Here is a 14,564-nt window from a genome sequence, read left to right as displayed (position 1 = left end):
TTTTCTTTCTCTTCTTTTAATTCCAATAGGCCGTCGGTATTTTCTTTCACCTTCAAAGTCTTTTTTCTGATTGAAATCTATCACTCACAACTTTTTATTTTAATATCCTATAAGTGTGTGACTATGTCTTGTAAGTCAAAATTAGTGAATTACATTATATATATAGTTATATCTTGATAAAATAAAAAAGTGAGAAAGTTCATTTAAATTTTGATATTAAAATAGTCAATTTTTATTAGAACAAAATAAGATATTATTAAAATTCCTCCCCTCCCCTCCCCTCTAATCAATCCAAATAAGAGATTATTAAAATCTCTTTCCATCCTTCCCCCTTTCCCCTTCCTCCCTTTCTTTTTGTAACTACCCTTCCTTTTTCTCTCATTTTCTTCCCTCTGTCAACCCAGACACAACGCTAAGGACACGTGGGTTTGGGCGTGTGCGTGTGAGTATGCTATACGCACACTTGGGTGCGTTCCGTACCACTATACTATTTTGAGTTAGCTGCTTTCCATGTAGCTAACTGTCACCCCCAGAGTTTGTTGAGAGGGGCCTCAAGTTATCAGGGTATCTTATCATTAAAAATTAGATAATTAATTTATAGATATTAAAAAATTAGTGAAATTAGTTATTTATGATAAATATATTAGATAATTAATTTATAAATATTAAAAAATTAGTTAAATTATTTATTTATGATAAATATATCTTAATTAGTTTTTCTAAATTACTTTATGATCATGTGTATTAAAATTATCTCTTGAATTGGTACTATTTAATATGTGTAATCAGTAAAAATACTTTGAACAAAATATTATAAATTTGGAAAGTAAAGTAAACAGATGTCTTATATTTGTAAGTATTATATTTTTATTTCAAATATTTTGTAAATGTATTACTAGCCTAATATAAAGTCTAAAATCTCAAGAAAAAAAAATTAAGTTCCGTTGGAGATCCAAGAAGTACTTAAATCTTTCACGTGTGTTTTTTTCCCCCCAAAAGCCAATAGAAAATTATATGAATTGATACTGTTCCAACTCGTATTTTTTTAATCAGTTGGCTTTAATAATTTTGTTAAAATGCCGGTGATCAGTATCCATAATTAACATTTTAAAATTTTGAAATACTTAAATATCATTATCCTTCTTATTCAGTTTGAAGTATTATTTTCTACATACACACACACCCCAAATGCCTCGTGAAGCAACATATAGACATCACACTTGTTATTTCATGTGCTTTTGAGCTGTACGTACATATGCTGTTACAATTAATCCATGACAATACGTGTCATGTTTGAAATTTATTACAGGTATATATATGGTTGTGAAATTAATCATTTAATACACACACACCTGCATATATGTGTGAGTAGTTGATACTCCTCTTGTCTTAAATATATGACCCTTATATTAGTGTGTATAAGGGTCTTATATTTAGGATTGAAGGTGTATAAAGGTCTTATATTTAAGACTGAAGGAGTATTAGGCAGCGACAGTAGCTATATTTAAGTTGGAGGTGTATGTTTTCTTTTGGTCAAAGGATGTATATGTTTATCACCATCTCCTTAATATAAAATCTATTTTTATATTTATTAATTTTTTAAAATTATCTATATTAATATTCTTTTAACTATAATCAAGTAGGAGAAGAATGAATGATATTAAAAATATGATTATGATGTTTTTTTAAAAAATATCATATTTTTTGTAACTAACTAACTTATCTTATTTTTTTAATCTAATCAAATTAATTAAATATATTTATGTATGTGCGTAAAATTTGATGCACTATGATCAGAATTTTGAAGGCCTAATTATGAAGAGAAAGATCTGTACGAATGTAGGTCCACCGACTAGCCACATTCATGCATTATGACTGATCGACATGGATGGGTATACATAAGCTGTGATTTTAATGTAGATTTTTTGGGGGGGGGGGGGGGGGGGGGGGAAGAAGAAGAAGAAGAAGGTATAAGCTGCAACAATGTCCTTTTCATGTATGACTCAGCATGCAGGTGGCTTCTCGTTAGTGCTAAGTTCGTTCATACCCTTTTGTACGGGTAGAGGAAACAATATTTAGCGATCAATTTCACATATTAATATATGACTATGCCCTCTAAGTTAAATACTACCTCCGATCTTAAATACTCCTCCGGTCTTTAATATATGATCCAATTGTTAAGTTAGTTTTGGTCTTAAATATAAGAACCATTTCTCATATTTATCAATTTTCTCTAAATTACCTCTACGGATATTCTCTCAATCATAATCAAGTAGAAGAGGGAGAAGGATATTAAGAAAGATGATTATGGTATTTTAGGAAAAACGTGTCACATTTCTTACAATTAACTAACTTACCTAACTTCCTTAATCTAATCAAATTAATTAAATGGGTCTTATATTAAGGATCGGAGAAGTACCACTTTCGATTCTAAATATAAAACTAATTAACTAATTTGAGGAGATTAAGAAAATATATTAAGTTAGTTATTTGTAATAAATAGATGTTGTCTTTCTTAAAATATCCTTACTTATTAAGTATATTAGCTAGACAAAATAGATTGGAGTCTTACATTTAAGACCAAAATAAAATCAAATAAATTTTTATATTAAAAATCGGAGGTAGTATAAGAGCTAATATATGAGCAATTTTAGATACTGATAGTACAATTTATCAAGATATAATTAAGCTGAGTTTATTATAAAAATGGTGAATTCGGTTCGCTAGCTTGCTATAATTAAGATGGATTTGGCCTTTTAAAACATAATTATAAAATAATAACTCAAATATAATATTAAAAAAAAAACTCAAATCCCCTACTTGATCGGTTTTGTTATGAAATTAACCAACAATAAAAGTAGATTGGAGAAGAGAAGTAGACAAGAAAATAGGAGAATGATATTGTATTCCTTCACTTGCTTCACTTGCCTCACAATACAATGACATGCCTTATTTATAGGCATAGTCTCACACATAAGTTACATTTATACTTAAATGATAGATAGTGGACAATAAACCATATGAATATGAGTGGAGGGAGTTACAAGATTAAAGGCATAGTGGAAAGGTAATGGAGTAGTGAAAGATTAATGCCTAGTGAAAGTAGTGGGAGTTGATAATGAAGTTGAGAGGAAGAGGAGGAGATGAACATCCATATATTATAATATTCATAACAGGTTTTATGATTTTCTCTTTTTCCCTAAACTCGCGACGCATTTAAAACAATGTTAATAAATTGTTAATACTAGCCCGCAAGCAGCAAAGACGAGGGGTGAAATTAAAGTTTCTTCGGTTCGATTAATGATAAGCATGTGATCTTATTTATAAATTACTTTCAATATGTTTTACATAGACTAAAAAAAAATTTTAAACTTTATTAACTCTTATTTAAAATTTAATAACTTTTTAATTTTATTTCAATTTAATATACACTATACCTCATATAAACAAAGTCAATATAATAATAAATAAATAGTAAAATTACATATCTATACAAAAAATTTCTCTCAATACTCTATATATAGGACCAAATAGGACAAAAAAGTATGTTATTAGGTTTGTGTTGGATCATGTGCTTGAAATTATATAGTATATCTGCCCTTCCTAACCACCAAAAACCGTAAAATTCCGGAAGATAAAACAAAAATATGCTCATGTATTAGAGTTATTCATATATTTTATTTTTCTTATTTATAATTAATTTAATTTATTGTTTTACAAGAACCGTAGAAGTTTGATTCACTGCAAAAACAAAAACTGTCAACAATGATTTTTGGAGTGACTTTTGATATGCATATCACCGCTGCTGACAGTTACATTTTTAATGTTGACTATACAGTCTCGTCATTAAACTAAAAGTTTGACTTTCTGTTAGCTAGAATTAAGATTTTAAAATAATTGTTTCATCTTGTTAAAAAATCTCCAAATAAGTGCATAAAAAGGCATTTACGCTCCAAAAATATCTATGAATAAAGTTGAATAAGAAGAAGATAAAAGAAGTACCCAAATTAAATTCATCATGATGCTTTAACTATAAGGTGATAATGAGACATTAACTAGATCACCTATATCTTTTTTTTACTCCTCCGATCTTTAATATAGAACCTAATTATTAAGTTAACTTTTATCTTAAATATAAGACATATTTATCATATTTACTAATTTTTTTTCTAAATTACCTCTATGAATACTCCCTCAATCATAATCAACTAAGTGAAAAAGGAAAGATATTAAGAAAGATGATTATGGTGTTTTAGAAAAAACATGTCATATTTCTTATAACTAATTAACTTACCTAACTTTCTTAGTTTAATCAAATTAGTCAAATAGATTTTATATTAAGAACTGAAGGAGTTATTTTTAAGTGTTGTATAGATGTCATGGTAATTTATAACCATTTTTAAAATACCGAACATATTTATTATTTCATGCGAACGTGGCTTTATTCTCTTTTTCCCCTCCTCCCTTTTTAGACTGGGTATCGGTCGTCCATCTTTAAATAGAAGCTTAGCTAGGAACAAGCCCTCCCTATAAAACTATTTTAATTATATAAGTTGTATAATATATGTGTCACAATATTTATAATTAGATTAGCAACCAGGGAGATCTTTATCTTTATTTTCATTAAAAAAAATCAGGGAGATCTTTATATCGATAAGAAAAAATGAGATGTATGTGTGTCTGTATGAACTACGTACATTCTCATCAATTTAGTATATATTCGTTCGATAGTCTTTCAATATTTCTCCGTATCATATTTCAATTTCAAAAAGTTTTCAATGCTGGGCGAATAATTTTTTTTAAAAAAATTCTGCTTCACATGGCAAAAATATTTAGTTTGAAAATAATATTGTATACACATATTTCTTATAGATGGGCATTAATTTAATAATGAAATCTTTTTGCATATATATTGCCTCAAAATTCACTTCAATAGTTCAATCCCTCAATTAATTTAGTCAATTTTGATTTAGCCCTTCAATTTCATTTCAAGTTAATTTGGCCTACACAATCCAATATATTACATATGAACTTATTTATTCCTGTCTCCTAGTCTTGTTCAGTTCTAATTCAACACCTTTGAATTTTCTTTTTTGCCTCTTTATTATTTTGTTTTAGTTTAAGCCTTAATTTTGGAAATCAAACAAGTTTTTGCTTTTATTTTTGAGCTTCTTTACCAATGTAAGCCCCAAAGATGTAGTAATTTTCATGTAAAGTATTAATTTTGTCTCTTAATTATTACTTAACAGAGAGTCAATACCTAAGGCCTAACCAATTATTCATCTATGTAATACTACCTCCAGTTTTTAATATAAGACCCAATTTGACTTTTATTTTGGTCCTAAATATAAGACCCCAATCCACTTTGTTTCTCATATTTACTCAATTTTTTTCAAGATAATCCTTCTAATAATTATAGTTCTAGTTAATACACTTGATTAGTAAGAATATTTTAGGAAAGACAACAGCTATTTAGGACAAATAACTAACTCAACTTACTTCCTTAATCTCTTCAAATTAGTCAACTGACTCTTATAATTAGGACCAGAGGTAGTATTAAAGTTATTAAAAAAATTGCATCAGTTTTAATTAAGTCATGAATGATATGATGTTAACTTAATCTTCATCCAACATTCATCTATGTAATATTAAAGTTATATAACTATAATGTAATTTACTTTGCTCTTATAGTTGTTTTCCCCTTTATTTTAGTGTTCCACACCTAATTTGTTTAATTTATGGGTGGATGTTATTATTTTTAACTAATATGTTTTGTCCCCCCCCCCCCCAAAAGGGAAATTGTATGGAGATCAGATTAGGAAATGGGTTATATGATTTGTAACTCATGTTGATAGCAAGCAGCTGGATTCATATATTTAAAGTATTTTAATGAGATAATATTTGAAGCGAAAAATTCGAATAATATATAAAAATTATTAAGGCTCAAACTAATTAAAATAAAACAATAGTGGCAATAAACTAAAATAAAATAGAAAGGATATGATAAATTTACAATATGATATCACCAATAAATTACTAGTTGAGATGGTAAGCGGTTTTATTCTGATCTGTAAAAAAGAAAAACATAAATTTTGAATGCTGAGAAGCAGTTTAACCTACACACAAAGTAATATGACCTGTGTAAAATTACATCCAATATGTAATGAAAATTTCCAGGCAAAAAATGTTACTACCTCCTGTATTTAATATAAGATTTCGTTTGACTTTTATTTTGATTCTAATATAAGATACCAATCTATCTTGTCTCTCATATTTATATATATTTTTTCTCAAGATAATCCTCCTGATAATGGTAGTTCTAACCAATATACTTAATTAGTGATAATATTTTGAGAAAGACAATACCTATTTGTTACAAATAACAATTTAATTTATTTTTTTAATTTACTTAAATTAGTTAACTGATTTTTATAATTAGGATCGGAGGCAGTGTTGAAATTTTAAAACACCCACGATCTAAACGTGGACTTCGTGACCCTCATATATGAACAGATCAATAAGGCCCGCTAACCAGTATTCCGTAGCCCGTCTCAACTCTCACGACTTCCCAGTTGCTTTTCCAAAAAGATTCTTACACAAACCCCTCCCCCACTTCAAATTTCACACTAAATACAAGGAATGGAAGAATTTGACCAATAGTCTCCAAAGATTACGGACTCAAATCTCATTATTAGTATGATGACTTTCTTTCTCAACACAAATACCTTCCTATTAAAAGTAATTTTATTCAAAATACTATCAGATATTAAATATAGGAATTTTTTCCAATTCAAATTTTAATTTGCCATCTTATGAGAAATTAGCCTTTCGTTGAACCCAACTTTGATGGTATTGATACGATGACTTTATTAATAGGTGTGTTATTTGTAAATATATTTACACAAACATTTGTTAAGTTCATAAACATGTCCTAATCCTGAAATTAAACTCCCGATCGGACATAACATTACCTAAACATTTTCAGTATAATTAATATGGAGTTATAAAAAAAAAATCACAAAAGATACATGTCTATATTTGCGGACGCGTGTTGTACCATGCACGATTACTCGGCATGTATATGGAGACAGACAAAAGGTAATTAATTGATCGACTGATTAAACTAACATAGACTGATATTTGAATAGGAGTCCCATGATTCGATAAGCAAATTTAAACACACACGCACATCCTTAATATAAGATTCAACTAATTTAATAGATTAAAAAGGTTTGTTAAGTTAGTTATTTGTAATAAATATGTATTGTATTCCTTATAAGACCATTTTTTGATCATATGTATTAGCTAGAATTACTTCTCCGGTCCTAAATATAAGACCATTATATTAGTGTGTATAAAGGGGCTTATATTTAGGATTGGAGGAGTATTATTTAATGAAACATTTAACATGTACAACTACTTTGAAAAAAATTGATAAATAAAAGAGATAAATGAATTAAAATTTTATATTTAAGATCAAATTAAATATCAAATTAGTTCTTATATTAAATACCGAAAATAATATAATATAAGCATGTATGTAACAAATATTGTAGGATAAAAATCAGTGCCCCCAAGGCCCCAACCAAACTGTATAACGTAACGGTAGCTGAGGGAGCTGTGCTGAATCCCATTTACAGACACCCCGTCTAACAGTCAACCCCAGCTGCCCTATCTGTCTCCCACCATACTATTTCATATATATGTGTGTGTATATTATAACTACCATACCAATAATTATTAATGTTAACAATAAATATGAGATAGTTAAAAAAGTGCTAACAGGAAAATGATTAAAGAAATCAGAGGCGAGTTCCTTCCGTTTGTTTTTATATTCTTTAATCGTTATCCTTTAATTGGGGAAGCAGTCCCTACATCTCTCTCTCTCTCTCTATATCCCCACAAACAAATTTCATTTCATTTCGTCCTTCTCTTCCTCTCAAATCCCTCGCTCCTTCCTCTTAGCTAAACCTGAATTCTATTCCCTCTATGGCCATCTAGCATGTCCAACGATCATCAATACTACTCTCTCTCCCCTGCTCTCTCCCTCAGCCTTGTAAAATCCCTCCTCCTCCTCCTCCTCCTTCTTCCTTCCCCACCACACACACACACTCTTAGATGTCTTTTATATATATATATATATATATGGTTCGAATTGGATTCTGTGTAATTAATTCAGTAGGGTTTTATGTTTCTCTTTTTTCTGATTGTGTTTTTATTTGATTTGGATTTGGAAGGCGGGAATCTTTCGCCGTGATGAGGTGGTGGCGCCGTCGAGGAACGCTGACACGGAAGACGCCGGGGAGGAGGGCAGCGGAGGCGGGCGCCAAGACAACACTACTACTGTTCATGAGATTAGCAGCGAGAATTCTGGGCTGATCGGGAGATCGTCGAGATCGGAAGACGATGGCGGCTTCGACGTCGAAGAAGGCGAGCATGAAGGCGGCGACGATGTTGAAGGTGACGACGACGGAGAGAAGAACAGGAACAAGAAGAAGAAGAGGAAGAAATATCACAGGCACACTGCTGAGCAGATCAGAGAAATGGAAATGTACGTAAATATTAAATTAATGATAACTCTTCCATTTGTATATAGCTTCATAGTAATTTGCATGCTCTCGTACTGCTGAGATTTCAAAATAAGTTAGCCTTTTGACTCACGGACACAACAACACGCATGTGTGGCTTTAAGTCATCAATGATTATTCCAGTTTTGAATTGGACAAAAATCAGCATAAAATAATCTCTTGGCTGCATTTGTTTTTATTATAATCAAGTCATCATTGATTTTATTATATACCATATTGAGTTTACTAAACTTGGTTTATCTTCTCTACTGTATAAGGAGGTAGTTTTTGTATTCATTTTAATTCTCCTTTATCCCTCCAAAACAACACATAAATTTAGAAAGAAGACAAAAAAAAAAAAAGAGCATAATTCTTGGACCACACTGACCACTCTACGTATTGCAGAAGAATTTAAAATGAATCATGAATCCAGAAATCTGCAGTAACATATATAAAAGCTGACACGGATATATTGTATATATATTGGTGCAGACTTTTCAGAGAGTCACCACATCCTGATGAGAAGCAGAGACAACAACTTAGCAAGCAACTAGGCCTTGCTCCCAGGCAAGTCAAGTTTTGGTTCCAAAATCGTCGAACCCAAATCAAGGTATAATTATTTCATAATTCATCCATTTAAATTAACTTAATTATCCGTGATTAATGGTAGATAGCTGGAGAATAATATATAAGATAGATTCCCCCAAGAGTAATTGTATTTTCAAGAGTAATTAATTAACCACATTTACTTTTACTATATATATATGCTACTACCTCTGGTTCTTAATATAAGACCTCGTTTGATTTTTATTTTGGTTCTAATTATAAGACCCCGATCTACTTTGTCTTTTATATTTATGTATTTTTTTCCAAATTAGTCCCTCTAATAATAGTAGTTCTAGCCAATAAATTTGATTAGTAAGGATATTTTAGAAAAAGCAATATCTATTTATTACAAATAACTAACTTAACTTATTTTTTAAATTTCTTCAAATTAGTTAACTAGCTTTTATAATTAGGATTGGAGTAGTATGTAATCGTTCATGAAAGCTCATTTAATTTCAAACATAATTGGATTACGCATTACAATTTTTGTAATGGAAGGAAGCAATGTGATTTAATTATTACTGGTAGCTAATTACGTTAAGAATATATTGTGCAGGCTATACAAGAGCGTCATGAGAATTTTTTGCTAAAGTCAGAAATGGATAAACTTAGAGAGGAAAATGAGGCCTTGAGAGGGATCATAAACAAAGCTTGTTGTCCCAATTGTGGCGTCGCTACCATTTCCTCAGATGCTTCCATGCTCCCTGAAGAACACCAACTGCGCGTAGAAAATGCCAAACTCAAAGCTGAGGTTTGTCTAATAATTCACTTATTTCTCACACCTTCTTCTTATATGTATACATTCTTGGACAATTGCTGTGAAACAGAAAGGGGAAAAGAGGAAGGTAGAGGAAAGAGAAATATTGGGAAAAGTGAAAATTCTTATTTAATCACATCAAAAGTTAAATATAACTTTATAACTTTCTGGTTAAAAAAAAAAAAACTTCATATATAACTTTATTTATAGAACCATAGAAATAATTATAGGATAATAACTCAGATAATCTAGAAGATTATAGGATAAATAACTCAATGAGTCTTATTTTTAATGGATAAATACCTTTATTTAATAATCTTAATGGAATGCCCTAAGTATCTAAATTAAACTCTAATTACCCATAATTTCATATTCCGTCAAAAACATTCTCTAATTAACACATAAATTAAATTAGCCTACCATAGATCAATATTTGGTGCATTTTTATAGAGATACAAGGAACAATATGGACATATTAACACTTCTCATTAGATTTAGATATGTCCCATATATAAAAACAAATGCATGGGATCGGATATTGACGTAATGAATGGTGTATATATATATATAGATCGAGAAGCTTCGAACAGCATTAGCGAAGGGCCCACCGGGTTCGACAACTTCCCCTTCGAGCTCTTTGGGAAATGAGCAAATGGAGAACAGAAACTGTTTAGAAATTTACAGTGGAATTTTCGGACTCGACAAGACAAGGATAATGGAGCTGCTTAACCAAGCAATGGAAGAGCTTATAAAGATGGCCACTACGAAGGAACCACTATGGGTTCGCAGCGTTGAGACTAGTCGCCAGATACTTAATTACGACGAATATGTCAAACAGTTCCAAGTTGAATACATTGGAAGACCTTCCTCTTCTAATAATAAGAGATGCTCCATTGAAGCCTCAAGAGAAACTGGGGTTGTTTTTCTGGATCTCCCTCGTCTTCTTCAAATCTTCTTGGACGTGGTACGTACGTATATACGTAAACCTGAGAAGATCGAAAACTACAAGTTCGTAACTACATGCTTATATTTATTTTATGCGACTCATTCATGATATGTGTGTGTGTGTGTGTGTGTTTTGTACTGTATTATTTGCAGAATCAATGGAAGGAAATGTTTCCTTCCTTAATATCAAAGGCAGCCATTGTTGATGTTATTTGCAGTGGTGAAGGTCCTAACCAGGATGGTGCGGTGCAACTGGTGAGGATTACTTCAATTTTCTGCATGAAATATAAGTGATTACCAATCTAAATTATATTTTTAATACATATATATATGTATAGATATAAATATATCATATCATATCATATCATATATGACTGAATTATGAGTTGATTGAGAAAGAAGCTTATATATATAATGATGATAGTGCAGATGTTTAGCGAGCTGCAGATGCTGACACCGATGGTGGCGAGCAGGGAAGTATACTTTATGAGGTACTGCAAGCAATTAAAGGAAGAAGAGTGGGCAATCGTCGACGTATCCATAGACAAAGTACAAGACAGCATCGAATCTTCTCTGCTCAAATGCAGAAAACGCCCTTCTGGTTGCATCATTCAGGATACTTGCAATGGCCACTGCAGGGTGTGTATATATACATATATAAACATATATATTTTTTGCTACTGAATCCAACCAAGCCCATATATATAGAAGAAGAATTTGAATAATTGTGTGTGTTTTAAGTATAGGTAACATGGGTGGAGCACATAGAATGCGAGAAGAGCACGGTTCATACAATGTACCGGAGCATCGTGAACAGCGGGCTGGCGTTCGGGGCGAGGCGGTGGCTGGCGACTTTACAGGTGCAATGCCAGCGGCTGGTGTTCTTGATGGCCACGAATGTGCCGATGAAGGACTGTGTGGGAGTTGGGACGATGGCCGGAAGGAAGAGCGTGATGAAGTTGGCGCAGAGAATGACGAGGAGTTTGTGCCATGCCGTGGCGGCTTCCAGCCTGCACACATGGACCAAGGTGAGTGGTGAGAATGGAGAAGACATAAGGGTCAGTTCCAGAAAGAACTTGAACGAGCGCGGAGAGCCCCTTGGGGTGATATTGTGTGTTGTTTCTTGCTCCTGGCTTCCAGTCTCACCTAATGTTCTCGTTCATTTCTTGGGGGACGAAACCCGACGTACTCAGGTATGCGCATACTATCTCTTGTCCTTAAAAAGCTTATTTCACTTTTTATTTTAGTTCTAAATATAAAACTCAAATCTATTTTATCTTTTATATGTATTCAGTTTTTTAAGATATTCTTTGTAATAATAGTAGTTTTAATCAATACACTTGATTAGTAAGAATATTTTAGGAAAAACAATACCAGCTTATTACAAATAATTAACTTAACTAGTTTTTTTAATCTACTTAAATTAGTTAACTGACTCTTATATTAAAGACATGGGATAGTAGTTTTTAGTTTGTAATGCTTCAATTTGAATGTTTTTTTTATCTTGGGATTCTAAATAAAATAAGCGATAATTTTGATGTCTTATAGTGATGAAACGGTATAGTTTTAATTTTTTTTCCCCGACTTTTGAGAAAAAGAATAAATTAAAACTGCACAATTTTGGGCTTTATTTGAAGATCGTAAAAAATTCAAAAACTCACCATTTTGTCATCATATATAAAATATTAATGTGTTACTCATTTTATGTAAAATCTAATAATTAAAAAATATTTGAAAAATTTGGCATTACAAAAGATACGAGAAGAAGCCATGTTAGACGTACCAAAGGATTTGTAGTTTGCATGTGGTTGTAGCATTTGGTGGGTAAAACTACTCATATCTTTCCATCCTTCATACTTGTTATAGTGGCATGTGAGAAGTGGCGGTGAGCACGTGCAGTCCATCGTAAACTTGGCCAAAGGAAAAGATCGATGCAATGCAGTCAACATCCTGGTTGGTTTTAAGTTCCTTCACTTATATTACTTTTAATTAAATTTTAAATTGAAAATTAAAAAAAATATTTAAACTAGTGTGGACATTTATTATTTGCACCCATAAAATTCAGTCTCTACTATAATTTTAACTATTTAAAATGTTGGTACTACATTTTAAATAGTTAGAGAGGATATCAGTGTGTGTCCCATTCAAGTTGGGTCCAACCACACTCTTTTTGTCTCAATCAATTCACATTTTGTGTCGGAATCCGAAGAACCCTAGTTTTCCAATCCATATACGTAAATGCTATAACGCCTACAAAACATGCTTTCAAAGAGATACATACATACATACATATAAACACTGGTTGTTTGCCATGTTTGAGTAGGCAGTAAAATCAAAAGACGACAGTAGTAACAGTACGTGGATTCTGCAAGACAGCAGCACGAGTACGTACGAATCAACGGTGGTGTATGCTCCGGTGGACATCACTCGCATGCAGTCAGTGATCGCAGGCTGCGACTCCGGCGACGTCGCGATTCTGCCGTCAGGATTCTGCGTCGTCCCCGACGGACTGGAGGCCATAAGGCCATTGGTGATTACTTCTTCATCAAAGCATCATGGAGCAGAAGAAGAAGAAGAAGAGAAGAGCTCAGAAGCAGGGTCTCTGCTTACCATGGCATTCCAGGTCCTCGTCAGCACTTCGCCTGCTGCTAAGCTAACACAAGAGTCTGTTGAATCAGCCACTTCTGTCATGTCTTGTACTTTGAGAAATATCAGAACCAGTTTACAGTGTGAGGATAGTTAGTTAGTTGGTTGGTTGGTTTATTGTCGTCCAAGCATGCTTTCACGTTTTTGGCATATATATATAGAGGAGGAGAGAGAGAGAGAGAGAGTTGCAGAAGAAGTGGCTTGTTTTAGATCCTCCACTTTTCATGGGGTTTGATTCATTTGTTATTCGTTTTCCAAGTTTGGCGTTTGCAGTAAATGATGAATATACCTGGATCTGGATTTCCATTTATAGAAACAAAAAGACAAACAGTTTGAGAATGTTTGGGGATTTAGTAGGGTTTTACTATCTCACTTCCTAATTATAAGATTTTATTTGTAGTCTACAAACGAGATCTTATAATTAGGACCAGAGTTAGTGTTATGTATTTTGTACCAATGTATAGAATTACGTTACAATTTACAAATTATTGGAATGCTTGGTTTTTGCTTGTGTTTGTTTTAAATTTTTTCCTGCGTAAATTATTCATCATCAGTTTCTAGCTCCCTCTTGATCTATAGATTTTATATCATTAACGAGTGAGTTAAATTGACGATTTAAATTTATATATGTTGAGAAACCTTGTGAAAGTATTGAAATTGTTATATAAATAGTGAAATCCTCAACAGAATAACAACAGCAAATTTAATTAAATTAATTAGCATGGGGTAGCATTCCTAATTAAATTGCACTAGTCCTCTTTGCCAACGATATGAAAAATTCGCAGTTAATAAAAATAACTATCTGTTTACAGCTATTAGTCATGTTTCTTAATATAAGAGTTAGTTGACTAATTTGAGTAAATTAAAAAAAAATAACTAAGTTAGTTATTTATAATAAATATGTATTATTTTTTCTAAAATATTTTTATTAATCAAGTGTATTTGTTAGAAGTATTATTATTATAATAAAAATTATTTTAAAAAAATAAATAAATATAAAAAACAAACTGAATTAAGATGTTATATTTAAAATTAAAATAAAA

At 31.5% G+C, this 14,564-nt stretch overlaps 1 protein-coding gene across 1 annotated transcript; it reads left to right on the top strand.

The window, feature by feature from the left end:
* Positions 1-7,915: 7,915 nt before the first annotated feature.
* Positions 7,916-14,045, top strand: LOC114715437 (homeobox-leucine zipper protein GLABRA 2). Its single transcript, XM_028900298.1, has 10 exons — positions 7,916-8,056; positions 8,238-8,551; positions 9,060-9,177; positions 9,730-9,924; positions 10,502-10,894; positions 11,029-11,130; positions 11,305-11,514; positions 11,622-12,068; positions 12,742-12,828; positions 13,199-14,045. Exons 1-10 carry the CDS (start codon positions 8,003-8,005, stop codon positions 13,616-13,618), a joined length of 2,340 nt encoding a protein of 779 aa, XP_028756131.1. The 5' UTR covers positions 7,916-8,002; the 3' UTR covers positions 13,619-14,045.
* Positions 14,046-14,564: the final 519 nt, after the last annotated feature.

This window comes from Neltuma alba, unplaced genomic scaffold (assembly GCF_004799145.2).
Source record: "Neltuma alba isolate B1F8T4 unplaced genomic scaffold, ASM479914v2 tig00011591_pilon, whole genome shotgun sequence".
NCBI classification, from domain to species: Eukaryota; Viridiplantae; Streptophyta; class Magnoliopsida; order Fabales; family Fabaceae; genus Neltuma; species Neltuma alba.
The sequence above is the reverse complement of the archived record's forward strand: the minus strand, read 5'-3'. Positions and strand labels throughout refer to the sequence as shown.

Coding starts and splice junctions, on each gene's coding strand:
- LOC114715437 (XM_028900298.1), top strand. CDS start 8,003: ATGTCCAACGATCATCAATACTACTCTCTCTCCCCTGCTCTCTCCCTC. Junction 10,895..11,028: donor TTCAAATCTTCTTGGACGTG/GTACGTACGTAT, acceptor TATTATTTGCAG/AATCAATGGAAGGAAATGTT. Junction 11,515..11,621: donor CTTGCAATGGCCACTGCAGG/GTGTGTATATAT, acceptor TTTTAAGTATAG/GTAACATGGGTGGAGCACAT.